This window comes from Neopsephotus bourkii, unplaced genomic scaffold (assembly GCF_033783945.1).
Source record: "Neopsephotus bourkii isolate Nb327-2 ecotype Australia unplaced genomic scaffold, CSIRO-AGI_Nbou_v1 NB_753, whole genome shotgun sequence".
NCBI classification, from domain to species: Eukaryota; Metazoa; Chordata; class Aves; order Psittaciformes; family Psittacidae; genus Neopsephotus; species Neopsephotus bourkii.
Window position 1 is genome coordinate 2,365,915 of NW_026901251.1, and position 23,014 is coordinate 2,388,928.

Below are 23,014 nucleotides of genomic sequence, written 5' to 3' on the forward strand. Positions count from 1 at the left end.
TATGAATTATAAGGGTGAAAAAATATTTCGGTAAATAACATCAGCTTGATATCCTGGGGCTTAACTATCTAAGTTTTCAGCCAGTATTGTTTTTCTGAATTATGTAAATTACAAATAAATAATGTTGGATTTGTTTATTGTAGTAAACCTGAGTTAGAAGTCTATATGCAGATAAGTAGTTATTTTCCTCTCTTCCATGTCATCTGTCCATTGAGATGACAGTGTTTCAGTCTACAGATCTATGGGCTTCCCTTGTGTTGGAAGTTTGTTAATTAAATTTATCTCATAGGTTATGCATTTTGTTTTTCACAATTTTCCAGGTAGTGCTGGTTACTACTGTTATGATAGATCCCAAAATAACCCGTATTTTAAAATTTAAATTGACAATTTAATTAAAAAAAATCAAAAAGCTAGGTCAGATGGGTTGAAATTTGGTTGTCTTGGTTTTCATTGGCTTTCTAACTGTAATTTCCTTAGGTAAATAGGGTCCACTGTGAGAGCACTGTTTAGTTGCTCCTTTTCCCTTAGTAGGAAAAGTGACAATGGAGTTGCTGACCTTTAAAAATACTGCAGATGTATCACTGATGGAATACTTCTTTTTTTCTGATGAAAATAAGAGTTTTTAAAACGTGCATGTGTGTATGTATATATGTATGCAAAAATGTCTGAGACACCATCATTTTCATTTTCTTCTGATGTCAGTGATGGGCCATCCCAAGGTATGTCAGGTACGTCTTCTGTTATACATTTCTCAAATAGTTTAATAAAGAGCTGAAATATGAGACAAAAGAAATTATTTTAGATTTTGTATTTGTAATATTTTATAAGACTAGTCCTCTTTCTTGGTCCCCATCTGCCACACTGTTGGAAAAACCTTCATGCAAATGATGCATTTGTAGACTTTGTATATCAGTCATGGACTTACTGCTGTCACTCCATCCTCTAATGATAGTTCCGTTTTCTACCTGAAAACAAAATTGGCTGTATTTCACTTCTCAATTTAATTTTTATTTTAAATTTATTTTTTAAATTTGAATATAATTTTTCCATCTTTCTTTTACAAAGGTTTTAGAAGACTTAGAAATAAAAATGTTTGCCAAGGAAAACCAAAGCAGTAACAGAGCAATCTTTTTTTATTAAAGCTCTTAAAAAAAAATCAATTTTTTTAATGGATGTATTGTTAGTTGCACTAGTGATGTAAAGAAACTACACATAATTTTTAAAACATTAATGTTAATTTAGTAAAAGATAAGAATAATAACAGTAGAAACAACTAAGTGAAATTAATGTTCTCAAAATCTGAACTGTTGTGCTTCAGAGTGCAACAAAGCTTCAAAGTCTATATATGCTTTGCTAGGATTGTGCTGTGTAGGCATTCAGTGAAGCTTTCTTGCTCTAGAAACTGGCAGAACAAGATTCTATGATACAGGTTTTGATATCCATTTTAGTGGGCTGTCTTTTCAAGCAAATCTTGCAAACTATCTTTTCCATTTCAGCAAGGCTGTTTACAATAATGTTAAGTTAAAAGAGCCTTATGTATAATACAGGCTTTTAATGTTTTAGGCTAACACTTTAATTAAAACACTGAGATTATTCTTTAAAAAAAAAAGTCCAAAACGAAACAAAAAACAAATCTGCATACTGTATGTGAAGGTTGTCTGGTTCTATTTTACAGTTTAATCTCTATTACTGTGATTGTTATTTTTGGTTCATCTCCAAGGAACATTAAAGCAGTTGTATCCCCCTGAATATAATTAGGTTACTGTTTCATGTTTGTAGGACAGTGTCTTAGACTTTTTAATAGCTCTATTGCTAGGTTTCAGTGTCTTGTTCCTGTCACCTTTCATTAGTGACCTGTGCAGTCAGATTCCCATTCTGTGTGTTAATTAAATAGTCAACATTCAATAACGTGCCACAGTATCATTTATTTATGTGGTTATATGGCTAATAGAGTTTAAAGAAAACATAATTGTGAAATCTGCATGTTCTCGTAAAACAGTCCATTTATGTCATGTAGCTTGAAATTCCCAGTGTGGGAATTACTGTTCTGGAATTTCATCCCTTCATAAGGTTGAAACAAATATTTGTTGGAACCAAGTATTAGGTACATAAGAGTAGCCTAAGATTGCCTTTAAGGCCCTGTGACCTTTTCTGTTTTGCTCTGGGTGTTTCTATATAGAAGCCACCATTGCCCTTTTTAGTTTCTGGTATTATTTTTTTCTGTTCAGGCAAAATTCTTGCTTAGGACTAGTGTAAAATCAGTAAAATATATTTATTTGGGATTAATTCTGTATAATGTCATATATATATATACAGTTAGACTGTAGCTCCCTTTATGATATGTCATGTCTTTGAAATTATTCCTTCATATTTTTCAAGCATTTTGGAATCTCCTTGTATTTGAGAGATTGCATTTAAAAAGTAGTAATATTTTGTGCAAAACTGCTTAGTAAGAAAGATAGCTGTTACATGCTCTTAGTCAATTTCAAGGCAGAAGCTTACCAAGTTCCAGATTTAAGAAGTAAAATCAGGTATGAGAAAATCTGATTTTATCCCACATATGAAGTTTATCAGCCTTCTGGATTTCTTTTCCAGACAAGAACGAATGGATCACCACCAGGCATCACGGCTCTGCTTCTGTAAATACTCCATTACCCTATATTAACAAAATTATTCATCACATTCAGGAGTTAGAATTGAAGATAGAGAATCACTTTCAACAGGTACATTTGTGATTAAAAATGGTCAAGTGCTTTTGAACTTTATAGGAACAAGTACATTTTTAAAAAGGATTCCTATGTTGATTTTTATAAAGATTTAATTTCATGTCATATGTACTATCCAAAATAGTGCCCAGGAGGTGCATTTACAACTCATGATACCTTTTTAATCTACTTAACAGTTTTAGCAAATCAAAGCGTTTTATTAAAGTCAATATACCGTAATATCATAATGTAATATCAATATATCATAAAGATAAGTAAATTCATATATGACAATTCAGATGCACAGACAGTCAAGTTGCTTCAATAATATCAATTGTCTACAAAATAGTTTTTGATGCAAATCTTGAGTAGATAGTCAAATTGAGCTGTGTGCCATTTTCTGTCATTTATAGTAAGCTTTATTTTCTTCCTGAACCGTACTTAACGATTCTTCTTTACTCTTGTATTAAGAGACATGAACTTGAAAATGCTGTAGCTCTTTCTTTAGCAGCACATGATGTTTCCCTAGCTTATATAGATTTTGTGTAAATAGAAACAAGAATAAAGGAAAGATTAAAAAAATTGGGTAAGTAGATTAAGAAAGAATGCAATATATACTAATTTAAAGTATAGTAATGTCTTCCCATTAACTTATTTGAGAACATAATTAGCATCATTTTAATAATTCACCTTTACAGGAGAAGTGTTTTCCGAGTCTTAATAAATTTTGCATGTATCTACACTGCAGTAAGCAGATCTCATCACTGCTTGTAGACAAGTTATATTTAAATAATTTATCTCCAGTACCGACAATAATGTTGTCATAGCAGCACATCAGAAAAACTATCTTAGATTAGTATTCCACAAACATTGTTAAATACTCTGCAGGGAGATTTCTGCAACTGCAGCATAGATGCTAGAAGAATCCAAGGTGCATAAACTAAAGACATATCTTGATTTACAGTCTAGACATTAATTTGATGGGAAATTTTACATTGCCTCATTCACCTTTATTTAAAATAATGTGAAACAGTGAAATGATTTTAATGTGATGATTTTGTCATCAGTATACGTGAATTAGATGGATAAGCATTGACATGTCCAGATGTTTATTCATTTCAATGTTAGCTTAAATTATTTCTGTAAATCTTGCACATATTTTCCACATCTCTTTTAAGGTGTTGTTACTTAATATACAGGGAATCAAAATAGTGTGAGGCCTCTAGATGGTGACGTCTTTATAACTATGAAATAAGAGGAGAAAAGGTGAAGTTGCCATAGTATGAATATTTCATTAATGCTCTTAAGCTAAATTAGGCATATATACTGAAATGAATATACTACAAATATATAGAATTTGGATTTCACTTGTCTATATCTGAATTTATTTACTCTGCTAGTAAGTTAAGTATTATCAGCAATGTGCCCAGTTGACATGGAAAACCTCATGTCCATACTCTTAAATTCTTACATGTCAAAACAGGATAGATGTTATGTGTACTGCTTCTGAGGAATGGTCTCTGACCCTTTCCAGTTCCTGAATTGTGTTTGGAAATGATTTGGAAATGTGGTAATTTCCTTTTTCACAGGTTGTACCAGTGAGATTTAGTACCAGTTTAACGGTGTAGGTGTTCAAGTTGCTGGGCCCAGAGAACTTCTCTGGCAGCGTTTGATTTACTGGTGTAGACATAGAAAAAAAAAAATATGAGAAGTTCAGGCAGAAACTCTGATGGAGTTTTAAGATTTAAAAAAAGTACAGAGGCTGAGTAAAAGTAGAATTAGCAGAGATTAAAAACTAAAGAGATTTTAAAAAATCTACAAAATTGAGTAATGTAACACCTATGTACAAAAACTGGGGTTTATTACCAGCCTTTTGGGGATACATAGCTTTTAGGAATTAGAAAGCATTATAATTAGCTTAAAATGTTAAAAAGCTTTGATCTGTATGTACCCTAATTAGATCCTCTTCTGATACAAAATTCAGTGGTCTTTTAGGCTTTTTGTCAGGAAATGGAAAAAGTGTGTAACATCTGAGATGTACAATGGAGTTTATGTTCTGCTTTTGCAGTATGATTATGTGTTTAAGGAGGAGAAAACACCATGGTAAGAAGCATACGTACAAAATCGTACAAAATAATGCATTTGTTTTAATGTCAGATGGTTATTTGATGAGAATTAGTCTGTTCGCTGTTACTAAGTTCTTGTGTAACATAGAATGCATCTAATATAAGCATTCCTAGTGTCTGTAGGATCTAGTTACTTCTAAACATCAAAAGTGTTTATGGGGAATTTCTCATGTCGTTCCTACTCAGTGTTTAATTTTCAAAGATTCAAGATGATCGCAGGTCTCAGGACCACCACAGTGATGAATTTCTGTTAATAAAAGTTGTTCAGTTATTCATACTTCTGAAATTGTACCCATTCTACCAGTTATCTGAGGTACCTAAATATGGGTAAGGGTATTGTTTTAAGCTCTTGTTGCTTGAAGTTTGGAACATGATGTATAAGCATACTGAATGTTTCTGTATACTTACTGTGATCTTTGTGAAGTTCTGTAAATATGGTGTGTAATTTTCTGAATTTGCATAAAGGGTCAAATTTACTCTCATTTCAGCTTGGCTAGACACAGAGACACAATAGTTATTTAAAAAGGGAGTAGAAAAAAGCTTGAATGAAGTGGCCATTAATTCATCAGATGCTATAATAAGATGGGGAAAAGATCCCAATTTTTTTTTTGTTTGTTTGTTTTTTCTTGCTTGGTTTTCCTATACTTCATACTGTTAAGATACTTATTATATAAATATTTTTTGTGCTTTCAGTGTAGTTTGACAGTTACTTAGCTTTAGTTAAAAAAACTGTGTTTAAGTGACAAAATTTCATTGAACCACCTGTAGTGTTTGTAACTATGTATCCTTATAGTCAGAGAGCAAGAGAAGATTCTTGTTAAAATCAAAACAGAACATACCAACTGCATTAAAAAATGATGAGTTGGAGGACTGGGTTTATTTTCTAGATTTTTTCACTGGAGATATCTAAATTATATATAATGAGTTTTTAAAGGTTATACATTTAAAATAGAATTTCAAAACATAAAACTCAAGGTATTTTTTTTCTAAATTTTACATATTGTCTGCATCTATTTCAAAACACACTAAAGAACTCAGACTAGTACACAATACAATACAATACATTTCAAAGCCAAGTACTCAGAAATTACGCAGAATAAGTCTGAATATGTGACTCCAAATTGTATCGTTCATGGTGCGGGGTACTTTATGATGTAGTTCTAGTTATAAAGATTAAAAGAGGAGTTTGAAGGGGAGTATATATCTCATGCACTGAGCTTGTTGTCCTGGCTGTTTTGATTTGGTTTTCCTACTTATCCAACTCCTGTTTATCAAACTTCTGCTTCTGTATCTAATTTGATATCTCTTCTGACACCAGGTCCCAGCTTTCCTGTCCAATGTCTTACTATTTTCTATGACTGCTCACAGATTTTTTTTCTATTCCCTGTACTTGAAATGTATTTTCTGTTGATGTAGGAAGGCTACAGTAGTATTTCTTTCAGTCTGCTTTTGACATAGTTTTTTGTCTGGTCCTCCTTATGGAAAAGGAACATTTTTGTGGAGTTCTTTCAAATATATGTGTTCACATTGTGCATCTATGTGCAATGTAATACTGTCACTTCAGATTTCATCTTAGCTGCATCTGAAGAACCTTTATGTGCTCCTTAAACTGCACATGTGGGCATGAACAGGTGGTGGTTATTCTTCTTCTCCTTGTTCTCAGCTCCAGTAAGCTAATGAGCCTTTCAAGTTCCCATGACAGCTATGATTTGCTTGTGTTCTTCTTTAGCTACTTGTGCTACTTCTTTCCCCCTTTCACTTGCGGGTTAAATTTGTCCTGATCTCATTTTAATGAAGCCTGCCTCATTTCTGCTTTTAAGCCTCTCAGATTTCAAATGCTTGTCTCTTGGAAACTGATTAAGCCTTACGCCTGGATTGTTTATCCTTCTTATGTCTAAAAGACATTTTTTCTTCATTGTTGTCCCTCAAGTGACACTCACAGATACAGTACTAAACGCATCTGCTCTTAGAAGAGTGGAAAGTATAACATATATGTATTCCATATGTGTATATATAACATATATATGTATAGCATATATAGATACTGTATGTATATAACTTGGAAAGAGTAACAGCTTTTCTGCAACAGTTTCTCTTTGGCAAATCCTTAGGTATGAGAACAAAAATTGAGGATCTGTGTAAGTACAAGATGTAAAGAAATCTGTTTCTTGTATTTCTGTAAAGAAATATCAGAAAAGCATTTTACGTGCCTTTTTTCTCATAGAATAATTCTTCTCCCTGACTTGAAATTATTTCATTTAACTAGCCAGCGCTTCATGTGTAAAATTCAGGAAAGGAAATTTTGACTTAGTGAAAGCAATATTTACTTAACAATGCTAATTTAAATTAAGTCTAAAATTTTTTAGTTACAGTGGCTTTTCTCTATAGGGTAACAAAACAAGCCAGTGCTGACACTACTGAAGATAACTGGTTATCATTATCCACCAAGTCGGATTTTAAAGAAGCTGATGTATCTTGTGAAGGTAAAAATATTTCATAATGCTCAGTCTGAGTTGTAACAGTTACTTATCCTCATTTAATATATGCTTTGCATTTGTAATAATAGGTGCTTGTTGCCTGCTCAAAGTCTTATGTAAATGATGTGAGTATCCTTTGAAATCTGTGTGTATCAGCTGTCAATCATCTGTCAAGTTAAAATGTTATAATAAGTACCATTAAATCATCCTGTTTGCAAGAAGATAATTTACATTTCTGTATTTAGATTCATACTGTATTTTAATCCATCTAGGTTTTGAACCAACTAAATTATTTATAGTGGTTGTTGGAAATTCTAGGTTTTTTTTTCCATTTAGATTTGTAAAACAAATAAGTGCTTTGCTGTCACAGGATAGTCATAATGTGTTCCCAGCATCAAGTTCTGTTTTTACAGTTTGCATCTTTACTCAGATTATACAATTTTTAATTAAGTTTTAAATATTCATGAAATCGTGGGCAATTTTTTTAAGCCAGTGAGCAACCTTTTAAGTGCTACTAGCCTGAGGCAATCCTGTCCACAGTAAACGGTGTGATAAAATTTCTGTTGATCACAGCGAAGCTACAATTTCACTCCAGGTTTTAAGTAATTTTTCTTCTTTTTGCAGTTTTTAATAAAAAAATTTAGGGAATTGTTGACTGTGGAATCAAAGTGGAAATGTCTTGGACTCTGTAGTTCATATAATTACTGTTTTTTATAGATCAGGACAACGGATGATGACCTCAAAAAAATCTTTTATCAAGGCAAATAACTGAGGCTTTTTTTTTATACCCAAATATCACAGAATGAAATTATTTCTATCATGAGTAAAACTGTGTTGTTGAGATATTATACTGAATATTCTTAGAACTCCAAAGACTTTAATGAAGTCATTGATACTTACTTAGGAAAATAAAATGAAATATGTATTCTTCAAAAAGTTGAGAGAATTAGGAACTTGTACTATTATTTAGATGATTACTTACCGAAACAATGAGGCAAAGATGAAAAACTTGTACCATCTATATGCACACATTTTTATACATTCTGCTTTGGAAATAAACCAGAGGAAAATGCTATTGGATGTGAAAGTTTTGTTTGTAACCAGTTGTGCTTGTCTTGATAGATGTGAAGAGGTTAGCTTTATGTTGAGAAAGAAGCAAGAATAAGCAGTGTATGTTTAAGCATTCATAAGAAATAATTGTAATGCAGTTTTTAAAGACATAAATATAACCAATTGTTCTTACTGCTATAGATGTGAACAGACCAACTCTGTGTTGAGAATGAAGCTTGAATAAAGGGCATATGATTAAGCTTTCATAAAAAATATTTTTAATGTATTTTTAAAGATGGCAAGGCATTAACCTTGCAGAAGGAAACAGAAGCTTTGCTATTGGATGTTATTCAGCTAATTAAGCGACTGGAGGCTGATCGTGAGGAGGCAGAAAAAGCTTTGGAGTTGGAAAAACAGCTAGGGAAAAGTTTAGCATGAAAATGGACTGCTTGTCACTTTGGAGGCTTCAGCAGCTCCCTGCAGCCGTGCAAAAATAAGAATATTTGTTATTTTTCAGTCAGTTTATTACCAAAAAGAAGAATTATGATATTACTAGAGTTGTGCTTACTGTAACACGAGTACAGTATTTGCTCTTCTGAATTTGCTTGAATAAACAGCTGGAAAAAAAAGAAAAGGAAAGTACTATGGAATATTCAGCATTGTTTTCGAAGTAGCAGAAGAGCAGACAAGACACTCTTAAGATGATAATAAATCATCTTTGGGGCAAGAAATGACAAGCTGAAAGAGAACTATAAAATAATGCATGTGAGCTAAGCCATAGATTAAAGCACAAGTAAAAAAAATAAATCTGTATTGAGAAAAATTAATGTGATAAATTTTAACAAAATACTTACATATTTAGTAGGAATTGTTTGACATAATCATTGATAGGTTTCCTTGAAATCCCAGATTCTAAGGATGGACTGGCATCTACAGAGTAGAACTAAAGAAAAAAAAATAAGTAAAAAGACCCCAAACCAGCTAGTTAGCAGGTGTGCATTGTTTGTTTTCTGACTCATGGTGAGAAGCAGGTACTGTCTGAACCTAGACTTCTAGATAAGTTGTGTAATTTATAATAGTGGGTTTCTGGATGTAAAATCACAGTTAGAAATCAAGCCCATATTCTAGTGCACATCATCCTGAGACCTTTGTCAAATACCTCACAATCCAGAGTGTAGTGGCAGTGCAGGAGTCCTCCATAACTGTTTACTGATCACTGTGTAACAAAGGCAATCCAGGAGTTGTTTGGTCCTAAATACTTTTTTTTTCCCTCTATCTCTCTGCCCTCCATCCGTACCCCTCATGGTCCCCCAGAAGGCAAAATATCTAATAGTGTACATCCCTAGCAATAGATGAGGAAAATATATGTTTGCTTGCTTATTTATTTTTAGCCAATGGCTAACTCTTGACTTGGAAACCAGAAACCTGTGCTTAAGGTGTTACCAGTTTGCAGATTGTTTTCCTTGAAAGAAATTGCCTCTGGAGGACAATTTATGATGAAACAGAGAAGGAGATTGAATAAAGAATCAGTATTAAAATTCATTGATAGGTCAGAAACTGCTTTCAGGAGAAAATCCTGTGGTGACTGAAAGATCAGTACTTCAGAAGAACTGCAAGTAGAGAAGGTTGATAGCCCAATCATTCTTCAGCGCAGTAGTTCAGGATTTGAGCTGCAGAGACGTTACTTTTTACTTTTTGGTGTACTTACCTAGAGTGGTGAAGCTGTAAAACATTTTTGCATATTGCTATACATTCCTGTTGCTTTTAGCTTATTGTTTAGCATTCTTCATAAATATAAAAAATTTGGAATACTGGAATATAACTAATATGCTTTCAGTTTTGTTGATATATGCAATGATACAGTATTCAAAATTAAAAAAATAAGGACAAAAAGCCATCATGAAGTGTGGCTCCGAAAATTAACCAACTATTCCCCCTTATCTATATCAGTACAATGTTGTGTTCTTGGAATAAATTCATACTTTTTAGGATTATAACTTTTCATAGTATAATCTATAAAACAAAAAATACGCTAAAATGGAATTTAAGATAAAGGGAAGAGAACTTCAGGGATGTTATAATTATCCCTAATCTAAATACTACAAGCCCAGAAGATTCTTAAGTAAGAGTTTGCTTGAGCCATTCAGAGTAGACACTGACTCCTATTTCTTCAAATTTCCCTTGATTTCTGCTATTGCTAACTCCTGCTGCATCTGTGTCCTGTATTATGTTCAGGTAATTGCAGTGACATAGCCTCTCTTCAGAAATTACCTTCTCTGAAATATAACAAAAATCCAGTGTAAACCACATATTACTAATCTCAATGTTAGGTATCACTTTGTGTGATGTCAAAAAGCCACTTAGTCATATGATGTCTTTTTAACTTTTAGTAGCAATAAAATAATTTTGTGAATTTGTGATTTATATCTTGTTAGCATAGCAAAATTTATCAGCTGTCAAGGGATTGCACTGAATATTCCATAGCAACTTCTCAGAGCTAGAGAGCCTTTTTTCTGAGTAAAACGCACTTCTCTCTCTCAAATCTATGACAAAGTTTATTGCTCTTGAGACACTTTCTGTTGGTTTGGTTTTGTTTTATTTTTGCTTTTCTTATCTGACAGTCTTACTTTACTTTTCCTAGTTTAATACCTGTAATTTTTCCATACAGAACATTATCTGCTGAGGACACCATCTCTCATAAGCTTTTTTTTTTTCCAAGCTAAATGAAATATGTGTTGTCATTCAGCAATCAGTGATCTACTTACATATTTTCTGGTAAAGACCTGTAGGAAATTTATGCAAGGTCAGAAAAGTAAATGCATCAAAATGAATTAAGACTGACATACTTCTGTGTTGCAACATGAATACGTTTTGTTTGTTGGCTTTGAGTTTGCACCTTTAGTTTAGCTTTCTTGAAGCTATGTTTAATTCAGGCAATGTCCCTGAACTGAAAATAGTTGTCGTATTAAGAGGATGTGGTATTTATACTTGCCCTGCTCTTCCTCTGTATCCTCGTCTGTTGCTGGAGACTAGGAAGCTCAGTAGAGCTGTTCTTGTTTTATAATAGCCTCCTCAAGATATGCCTTAAGGCTAGATGTTTTAATTTCCTTTGTAAAAACAAGGCCATCCCTTGCTTTGAAGATCTGCTTAAATTACCTACTAAGTTTATTAAGCATGAATTTAAAAACAGTTCCACTGCTAATGCAATATTTATACTTTTATATTTGATGTCTTTTGTAAACAATGTCCTCTTTTGGCTTTCAAAGTGATTTACAGCAAAATTTTGCAAGTATTATGACAATGTTTTTACTAATCTCACTAGGAATTTATTGTGTCACACAGTAACATTTTGTTATGCTAATTACCTTTTTAACAGAATATGATCCGTGTGCTGAAGATATCTTTGAGGTACAATGGCATCTCGATTGTAAAAGATATCAGCTGCAACAGATATAAAACCAAATACTTCCAATAGAAAGAGACAACAGAAAGATTCAGGAGGATATAGACTTGATGAAGAAACACAGCCATCTGCTGGAAGAAAAGCTGAATCTAGAGGGTGAAGCTGTGAAGGATATGTTACTGGTTTATGTAAAGGTAAATACAAACCTCAAGGAGATGTTTCTTTTAGAATCTTTTCACTACATATATGGAATGTAATTCTAACTTTGTAAGTTGATTTCATGTGGGGTTTTTCACAGAAAAGAAGGCACATATCTGATATTTGCATAGATTCTTCTCAGATTTCTTACAGACATCAGTGTTCCGGAATACTGAGATGTTAGAGGCTGCCAAAAAATATTAAATAAATGTAATTATTTTTAAGTGCTGATGTACATGTTTACTTATTTTTGATTGTACTTATTGATTGTAATAATTTGATAATTAATACCTAATGTGGATAATGTCAGGCTGAATAATCAAAGTGTATCAAAGTTATAAATACCTTAAAATTGATGTCTAAAAAGCAAGAGATACTGTGTTATTTCAAGTACACATTTTAGTACTAATTATTATGTTTTGTATATGTTTTCTTATAGTAACTTCTAAATACAGATCTAGAGATTAGTACCTTTTTCAAGGTAGATAAAGTCTAGAAATGGTCTTTGGGTGTTAAGTGATTTTAAATAAATATTGTTTATTTTACTTACTTTTATTTTAAACTCATATTTTGAGGCCTCAACAGTCATGTCAAAATACTTCTAAAATTAGAAAGTTAATTGCCTATTACACAAATAGTATGAGAATAACCATGAGTTAGGTATGACCTATGAAATATCTAACAGTTCTATCAGTGTTAGGAGATATGGTCAAAATAGTGGCTAATTATAATCAAGCTGGGGTTTGGGTGTCTAATCCTGTACTCTTTTTTCTTGACAGTGTCTCAGAGTATGATGTATGCAGCTAAAATATTGAGGAGTGCTAAAATACAACTCAGAAAGTAGACAATTTTTTTTTTTTATAAAACCTATTTTAAATACTTTGTTCCCCACAGGTTTTTTTTTTTAATCTTCCTTTTAAAAAAAGTGACACTACTTATTGCACGAAGATAGATTGGTGTTACTGTAACTTATTTATATAATCCATTTCAACAACATTTCAACATTTATGACTGTAAATTAAATTATTTATTCCTTTTATTGTGTTCTAATTTCTATGCTGTTTGTTACCAAGGTTTGTTTTTTCCTCCCATGGCCTTAAAAACAGCAGCTGATCCTTAGTTTTCCTTGCAATTAAAACAATTATTTGATTTTGAACCCCTAGCTTTTGATATCCAGAGAGCTAGTTTGAGCAGTGAGGTCCTAGATTATAATAAAGATTTTCTGTCATGTTACTATTTAATATATGTAATATTTTTAAAAAGCAGAGACAATAGACATGTTCATATCTCTATTTGAGAGTTGCTGGGAACTGAGTGTCCCAATACTATTTATACCACTGAAAATTGTGTTCATTGTCTGCACTGTCTGAAGCCCCTCTTTACATAGGTGACTTCTCTGGGAGCTGTTTAAGTAATGATTTTGTCAGATTACTGAATGAAATCTCAGTGGCTTCATTCAACATTATTTCTTTCTTTCTGCTCCAGAGGTCACTGTTTTCCTATGGAAGTAGCCACCTTTTCACAGTAACTTCAAAGTTTTGTAACCGAGTGAAAGACCTCTCGCTAATGTTTTCTTATGCTAGGCAATATTGCAACACACCCTGTTGTCTTCATCTAGGATTGTCTCTATTGCGGACAGTGCAAAATTTGTTGTTAAGTTGCATGACATCACAAAGTACTACTGCAACTTTAAACTTCAATTATCATGCTACAAATAATCAGATAAATCTTGAAATAACTTTTTATTTTAAACATTACAGACAATTTTTATATAACATCTTTCAGAAAACTTGTTTTATTTTCTTGGGCATCAAAATTATATAGTGATATTTGTTATGAACTCATGGAAATTCAAAAGACTGTGGAGGAAATTACTGAAGAATCTGAAAAGAAGATAATATCTATGTCTGAAGAAACTAAATGTGCTGAGATGCTATTGCATCAATGCAAGTAAGAGCTGTTAAGTATGATTTTATAAAGTCCTGTTAGTTTTAATGTTAACAAGGAAATGATAGAAAAATTGCTTTTAGAAATAATTATAAATTCTGGTTTATTTAATTATTTAAATCAATAAAATTATGCATAAAAGAAGTGTTTGCCTTGTTTGTCCTAGCTTCCATGAGCAGAACCATGACAATAAGGAAGGGGTGATGTCCAGAATTGCATCCAAATGGCAAGTTTGTGAATCAACTCCTTAAGCATATTTTACCTTATATTACTTACTTAGGAATTTTTAATCTGGCAGAACTTTTTGCTATCATTCTTATTGACTGCACAAATTACTTTCATTGAACATCAGCAGTTATCATGGTACTGTAGTTATAACTTAATTTTTAACTTGCATATTAAACAGAACAATCCTAGTCAACAACACATGCTTTCGAGCTTATCAAGCCAACAGACTTTCTATATCTTTATTGGATTGCAAGGCAGCTTCTGTATGGCAGTGTCTTATGTTGCAGTTTCCTCACTGTAACCTCTTGCCAGATTATTAACCCTTGAATTATCAAGTAGAGTTATAAGTAATTGTAAGCCACCACTAATAGCCAGTCACTGATAAGTCAACTCTCCATTGCTGAACATAGAGCCCAAGAATCTGCATGAAAAATAACTATGCCAAAGAACAAGAATACCAAGTACTTTCATGTTTGGTAGGAGGTTGTATTCAATTATGATTAGTTGCCAGGTTTTGTTTGGCAAAGTAGAAAGCAACACAGTGGCTCTTTTCCCCTTGAGATGAGGAAAGTTTACAGGCATAATTAAAAGACATGAGTAAAACTCTGATTTATTCCTTTTGTCAGCATGTCTGATTTTTTCCTTTTTTTGATTCTAACCTTTACAGTGAATTTCTTTGTGGTATCGTTATTGAGTTCAGGATAATTTTGTCACTAAATTAGAGGTATTTATGCTAGTTATATTTTATTACCTCCAAGATTAAAAATTCACAGTCAACATGCTGAGTTAACTAAAGCTTAACTTCTTTCATTTCAGAGCCAAGTTCACAATCTAGAAAGAATATTAGTATATGAAAATTAAAATTGTAGTAAAAAATATAGCTAAACCCCAGGTATTATATTATACAAAACCTGAGACCAGAATTCTTTAATACCAACACTTGTCTAAGGTGAGTGACACCTGGAAATTACCATATGATTCTCCAATTAAAATCACTAATGTATCTAAATAAAGGGAGATTTGTGTGAAGAGTAAAAGATAATTCTTACTTTTGATGGGTATGAGCCTGTGAGTGCAAGCTTCACAATGTCTTCACAATGTTTGGAAATTTAATCATGGCTTAAAGATTGATATAGAGATGATCTGATCAAATGCTCATTAGCTCTTCCATGGTTTCCAGCTGAGAGAAATCAGACAGCATGGACTGAGATTCTGTAATTGGTTAAGTTCATTGCAAACCTCATGTTGATTTTAATTATGGGAAATACCAGGTCTTGAGTAAGAAGTGTTACCAAAAATTCAATGTGATTAATTGCCGTGTATTCAGATACCCTGCAAATCAGTTTAGAGTTTCACTGGCTAGTGTTCTATCAAGTAGTCTGAATTACTAGCTGCTGGCCAAGAAGTATTGTCAATGGCTGGAGGTGTTTTTTAGTGTGTAATACCAGAATAAATAATGTTAAAAGTATGTTATTTCACTGTTCTTTCTTTATCTTTTACTATTCCAGCATATGTCTACTATTAGACTTTGTTCCTTATCAATTCATATTTACAAAGTGTGGTCAGCCGCAATTTATTATTGTCCACCTGCAGGCAAATTCCTGTAGTTTGGGAGTCTAAGCCTTAAGATGTATGCAATGATAAATATTGCTGTGTGTTGTGATCCTCCTTCACTAGCCTGTATTCTCTGTGACTTTGGATTTTCATTGTTCTTTGTTTCTGTCTGTTTTCCAAAGCAAAATCCATTATTTTCAATGTGCTTTCAGAAGACGTGTATTTTATGACTCCTTTTCAATTCTGTGATATACTTTTGTGAAATGCATTTAACGGTAATGCAGGCAGTATTCCAAATTAAGCCATGTCAATGACTATAACAGGGATGACTTACACTTATTTTTTATTCTAATGCTTTGCAGCCTATTTTTTACTTAATCCAACACCTTCTCAGCTTCTTTAGCTGTGAGAAATGTTGATTAGACTTTCCAAATGTTTGTGGAAATATGTACATGTCTTTCTTGATTTTATACAGGTAATTCAGAATTTTAAGGTGCACTTCATCTCTCTGACCTTGTACTTCTTTTGAGTTCAGACATTAAGTGGTACTTTTGTTCTCCAGTTACTTAGCTTGTCTTGAAATTTTTTTGCAGTTTCTTAGTTCTTTTTGGCCTTACCTGTTGTAATCACATTATATGCAGGCTTTTAATTTTACTGCTTCTTGCCCTTTCAGATCATTTGTAAATATATCAAAGCAACAGACAGAGGATTTTGAGATACTATGCTGTTGACCTATTCTTTCAATGAATGTTGATTGTTTAATCTTCTGAATTTTTTCATTAGTGTTAGAATTTTTCATCTTGCCTTTTGACTACTTCACTTTTTAATAGTTTTTTATGCAGGATTTTGTTCAGTTCCCTATAGAATTCTGACACCGTGTCACAGACAGTGGCATAATGCTTAGCAGTTGTAGGGCAGTGTGAGCACTTTTCATGGGGGTAGTCTTGGTGGAAATCAAGGTTCTTGGGATTGTTTCATATTCAAGAAAGTGGAGTGTTTTCCTGTAATGTGCCTTTGTTTTGAGGTGCATTAAAATTGCTCTAAAGGAGCTCTTTGTACTTTTGGAAAAAGTCATAAAGAAAATCCCTGTGATAGCAACAATAGGTAACTAATACTGGAAATTCATTATCTATACTGATAGAAATACACAAAGTACATTTTTTTGTTCCACCTAGTTAATTGATTTCCTATTCATATCACTTGACAGTGGTATAGACTGTTACACATCTTGTAACCTGTTTTGTTTGTGTAAATGTGAATTAAACTTAAAATGCTAATGACAGTGGTGCTTTTAGGAATAGCAGCCTTTACAGGAAAACACTGAGTAGAAGACGGTTTTTCTGTCCTTCAGCAGGCCTACTGTTTCTTCCCCCTCAGCCATTTGCTAGACTGGTAATAAGTCATACATTACAGAGGATGTAGACCCTTCAGCTGCCATCTGAGAAGGACTAGAATAACATGCGGTATTGATAGGAGTGATAAAGACAGATTTGTGATGGCACAGACTTGGAAGACTGTTCTGCAGTTGATACTCTTTTCTTTATATTCAGTGCCATCCGTGAGAAAAAAGATGAAGATTGCACGAAACTTAAAATACCGGGGCTGGGTAAATCACACAGCACAGACTGTTAATTTTACACATACTTGCTGTGGCTGCTAGTACTGTATTTTCCATGAGATTGTGCACAGAAAGTTGTATCTGACAGGTAATACGAGAAAAAAAATTGCAGTCTCTGTTACGTGTCTGTCATCAGAATAGTTCCAAGTATCTTTCTTTTTTTTTTTCCATGTGTGATGGGACATAAGAAGGTAGAAGTCTTCAAAGTCTTAGGTTTCACACTTACGTTATATACATTCTGTGACATTTGGAGTGTGACTTTGCAAGGTAAATCTTTACTACATCACTAAATGAAATCCTGGAAGCAAATAAGGGAAGAATGTCTATCAAATAATCTTGGAGGAGTGGCTCTTGAATTAGTGATGAAGTCCTTTCATTATGGTTTTTGGGTGTCTTACTGTGTTAAGGTATGCAACAGTTGTTCAGGAGGTCTTTTGGGTTATGATGCAATAGATGTCTCTGAAACTCAACTACTGTTGGTCTTAGTTCTGCTGCAGTGGATTTATTTTGCCATTTAAGGCATGCTTTGGAATATGTTATTGACAAAGATGGTTCTCTGGGGAGCATGAAGGGAACTCCTCTTTTCTGCCTTCTGAAACAATAACAAAAATAATGTTAAAGCACCAAGAGTCATTATAAAACCTGATGCGCCTTTATCTCTTTTGCCTTTCACCAAATCCATGGCTGTAACAAAAGGCCTGTGCACAGCCTAGAATGAGGCCTAACAGCGTATCATAGAAGTGTTTTCAGGACTACTGTTTTAGTTAATATTGGTCCTTTCAGTAATTATGGACAATTTTCCTTCTCATAATGCTGATAAATCTGTTACTTAGAGTGAAAGTCCTTATCCCCTCCTATGACCTTGCTTACAGTCTGCAGGTTCCTCTAACATGAGGAATTCATGTCAGTAAAAAATTTCTCCACGCCTGACATTTGTCCACAAAGTGACAGTGCAGTGGATTAAGTGAAGGTGGCTCTCAAGCAGATTTAGCCACCAGCAGAGAAAGAAGTTCACTGCTACTTTTTTTTTATTAGCATGTGACGTATGAAATAAAAGTCTTGCGTTTAGATGTACAGATACCTGCTCAGAGGTCAAATTAGAAGCTGTAATGTTGGCAGGCAGCTTTAAATCCAAGTAAACTGGTAGCGTGAGTAATTTTGATATCTGGCTGAGATTACATGAGTCTGCCAGGCTAGATATTTTGAAATTCTCTCATGCATACCTGTTCAAGAAATGTAGTAGAGAACCAAAATAAATCTTTACTAATTCAGATCTGCTTTACATTTTCCTTTATGGAGAGGGACTGCCTTGGAGTACTTCCAAATAGATGGATTCACTTTATGTGTATTTCTATTAGGAATGAGTTAAAGCAGTCTGAATTTATTTGGACCGAATACTGTATGAAGTTAAAAGAAACAGAGGAGAAGATTATAAAGGATGAAAAACACCTTGAGGAGTTAGTGAAGCAAAAAGCAGAAATCCAGGAAGATGCAGAATATTGGAACAGCAAAGTGAGTCTTGAATATTTATAAACAAGCAACTAAATGAGTATCTTTTACTGAAAAGTACATGAATGCCTGAATATTTTGTATGTTTAAGAGTTAAGGTCCTCTGTAAAAGTAAAAATACAAATACAGATTTTAAAATAAGAAGTGGTAGATTCTGTAGAACTCTCATATTCATTATTTTGTTGTAATATTATTTTTCAGCTCTAATTATTAAAAATTTCATAAACATCTTATATTCTTTTAATTGACCTGGATATTTTTAGGTTTTGGGTGCATATCTGCTTCATATTTCTTATCTTCTTTAACCATCTGGAAGAAAGTGCAGACAGCATAAGTTTCCTCTTGAATTAGTAGATTTTTTGACCTGAGATGGCACATGATGCACTTTTACAACATACATAGTGATACCCTATTTAACTAAAAATTCCCCTGTTTTCTGCTATATTTGTCTAGCATTCATTTTGAAATATTCAGCAGTTTAAAATCTGAACTGGAGTCCCTCACTGTGTCTGACTAGGAGGTTTTGTTTATTAATAGCTTCATATGTGGAACCAGTAGAAAAAGCCTAAAACAGGATTCAGATGACCACAACAGAACTTGTTATATTTTTTATATCTATGTGTATATGTGTGTATGTATACAAGTATAAATAAAGTATGACATCCATTCTCTTGTACATGCCCAGTCCTGCTGTGGTTTGAGCATCTAGATAGCTAGGTCCTGCCAAGGATCCAATGGAATCCAGAATCCAGATAGAGTATTCTTGAGAAGCTGGATCTACCAAGCATGCCCAGAACTTAACGAGAATTGTGAAGCACACCCCCGACCAAAGTAAAGATACAGTCATATTAGACACCCATGAATGGGCATCTTCTTGCCTTTTGTTTCCAGCTATCACAATTTCCTTCCTGTTACTGTACTTGCACCAGCAATTGCTACCATCTGATATCTAGAAAACTACTGTTTTCAAATAGACACAGTACTTATTTTTCTTAATGTTTTCTTTCTGAATGTTTCCAGCTGGGTTTGCTGACCCAATAAATTCCAGTAAATCCTACTTGTGTATTAAGACCAACACCAAGGAAAGAGAGAAATACGCAACAGGGGTTAGGTGAAGAATGAAACTGCTCCATTCGGTGACCACCTTTGTTTGCTAAAGGTGAGCCAGAGTTAAGTTTAGCACAAAGCTCATCAAAAACAACTAACTGGCTAATCTTTATACATAGTAATGGATATTCAGAAATCTCAACGTGATTCTTTTGCTCATCATAGAATATTACTGGGATAATGGAGTTACTATGGAAATCAGGAAAACATTGGGAGTATTTTCATTGACTTCAGAGGGGTTTGAATTGGATCCAAATTATAACATGGCAACTGTCATGTACATCAACGAGTGTGAAGAAGAATTAATGATGTGAGCTAGTATATTCCTGCATTCTTTTCCCCTGGCTTTTTTATTTCTTGTTTTAATTGATGCTGTTTTTTGAATTTCATACAACTTTGTTTCATACAACTTTGTTACAACTTTGGACACTGTAAGGACAAGTCAGAAAGTATCGCATGAAATCTGCTCTTCATCAGATTCTTGAGGTAGCAGTAGGAAACTACATGCCATTTAAAGTACCTGTGTTCTAATTCTGTCCTGATCTTCCCACATTTGTACTCTAACATCCTTATCAACCCTTATCCTGCTTGGACTTTTTTGTTGTCTGGTCGTATTTGAGTTATACCTTTATCTCTACGGCAATTGTATAGGTAAATTGCCAGGATAGCTGTATTGTTTCAGCCTCTGCAGAGGAAGGAAAGGTGAAGGAAACAAAGCTCATTAGTCTCAATGTAAGCAGGTGTTCCCTATAGCTAGCTAAAGCCACTGTAGATGTTTTCCTTTTCCTGAAGGTGCTTGCTTCCCTCACATCCAAATTTTCCCTTGAGATCCAGTGATTGATCCTTGAATCTCTTCATGAATCTGTATTAATATCTTGATACCTAGAGAAACTAAAGTTATGTTTGATTATACCACATACATCATGTATGAATTAGGAGGCTGTGTGTGCTTACAGATACTGCGAAGTCTAAACGTTTTGCAAGGGCACATTGCAAATGACAACATGCGTGTGAATACTATAGCATTAAGTATCCCTAATACTCTTTAATAGCCTTCCTTTGAAATCTGTTTTTTAAATATATTAATTATTAGTAAGAAATGCAGGAAATATTTGTATTACTTTACGAAATATTTTCTAGATAGAAGATTTGAATAATAAAATGGCTGCCCAAGGAGATGAAAGTATAAAAATATCAGACACTTCTTCTAAAGTAGTTAAAGCTGTGGAAGAATTAGTAAGTTCATTATTCTTTTTGTATAAATGAAATAACAATGCTTGCATATTTGTATCTTCTGTGTTAGCCTGAAAAAATTTCAACTTGTTTTAAAGGTTTCTTAATATTTTAATGTTCATTAGAAATCCACTGAGGAAAGGGATCTACTGGATATAAAGCAAAATGTTCTCAATATTAATGAAGCATTGGACAGTTTGAAATGTGAAATGAAGAACTTGAGTGAGAAAATAGTTATCACAACTAATTGGAAATAGGTAATCTATATAAATATAGAAAGCAAGCTTATTTTTTCACTGAAAACATGCTTATGAAAGTGAAACTTACATTTATTTTAAGTCTATAATTAAGCATTTCAAGGATTTCATATAACTTCAGGCTGAAATTTATCATCTAACTTTTCTGAATTTCACTTGAAAGAAAAATAACATTCTATAAAAAGCAAAATGCATACATTGACAACTAAAATAAAACAGACCCCCAAAATTCCATACAATAGGTGTGGGAAAAGAGAGGGGGTAAAAAGATGACATGATGATGTATTAAAAGTTCTTAATTAGGGAGAACTGCATGTGTCATGAAGTATGTGATTTTTAAGCATTCCACATGTCAAATTTGCAGTGTTTTAACAGTCCTTTGTATTTAAAGACTGTGTAAAACAGTAATTGTCTGTGCAGCACTGTGCACGCAGGGACAGCCCAAGGTGATTTGGTTGCTTGAATCTCAGACAGAAGCACCAGTGGTGTAGTGGTATCATGCAAGATTCCCATTCTTGCGACCCGGGTTCGATTCCCGGCTGGTGCAGAAATCAAAGTATACCTGCATTTCCTGTGCAGAGTGACTACAGCAGCACAGCTTTTAAGTAATCAAATCACTCTGAGGTGCACCAGACACCTATGAATAAGCTTTTGCAGACATGATTGCTGTTCTTTCATGTTGAGCTCAGTTTATTAGGGCTATTACAGTTTTTTGCAATATCTGTGAAAAATAATAGAATCATACAATAGACCTATTTGCTTGTGAATTTAAGGTAAGGTAAATTATGTTTCCTTCATTTAACAAAGAAAATTACACTGTGTATTGGGGAATAACTTCATGAAATATAACAAGGGAAAGTGTAGAGTCCTGCATCTGGGCAGGAAAAACCCCAGGTTCCAGTATAGGTTAGGGAACGACCTGTTAGAGAGCAGTGTAGGGGAGAGGGACCTCGGGGTCCTAGTGGACGACAGGATGACCATGAGCCGACACTGTGCCCTTGTGGCCAAGAAGGCCAATGGCATCCTGGGTTGTATTAGAAGGGGGGTGGTTAGTAGGTCGACAGAGGTCCTCCTTCCCCTCTACTCTGCCCTGGTGAGACCTCATCTGGAATATTGTGTCCAGTTCTGGGCCCCTCAGTTCAAGAAGGACAGGGACCTGCTGGAGAGAGTCCAGCGCAGGGCAACTAAGATGATTAAGGGAGTGGAGCATCTCCCTTATGAGGAAAGACTGAGGGAGCTGGGTCTCTATAGTTTGGAGGAGACTGAGGGGTGACCTTATTAGCGTATATAAATATATAAAGGGGGAGTGTCACGAGGATGGAGCCAGGCTCTTCTCAGTGGCAAACAATGAAAGGACAAGGGGAAATGGGTACAAACTGGAACACAAGAGGTTCCACTTAAACCTGAGAAGAAACTTCTTCTCAGTGAGGGTGACAGAACACTGGAACAGGCTGCCCAGGGAGGTTGTGGAGTCTCCTTCTCTGGAGACATTCAAAACCCGCCTGGACACGTTCCTGTGTAACCTTATCTAGGTGTCCTGCTCCGGCAGGGGGACTAGACTAGATGATCTTTTGAGGTCCCTTCCAATCTCTAGCATACTGT

General features: G+C 33.9%; 1 protein-coding gene and 1 non-coding gene across 2 annotated transcripts in view; both read left to right on the forward strand.

The window, feature by feature from the left end:
• The first annotated feature begins 661 nt into the window (after positions 1-661).
• The window catches only part of CCDC178 (coiled-coil domain containing 178), a 158,379-nt gene continuing 136,026 nt past the window's right edge, over positions 662-23,014 (forward strand). The window contains 11 exon segments of the mRNA XM_061354916.1: positions 662-728; positions 2,596-2,723; positions 4,774-4,808; positions 7,220-7,314; positions 8,654-8,773; positions 8,776-8,851; positions 11,733-11,954; positions 13,766-13,909; positions 18,665-18,818; positions 21,063-21,158; positions 21,281-21,377. Coding sequence (XP_061210900.1) covers positions 662-728; positions 2,596-2,723; positions 4,774-4,808; positions 7,220-7,314; positions 8,654-8,773; positions 8,776-8,851; positions 11,733-11,954; positions 13,766-13,909; positions 18,665-18,818; positions 21,063-21,158; positions 21,281-21,377 — 1,234 coding nt within the window.
• TRNAG-CCC (transfer RNA glycine (anticodon CCC)) lies at positions 21,889-21,959 on the forward strand. The gene has a single exon. It is a non-coding gene; the product is annotated as a tRNA-Gly (tRNA).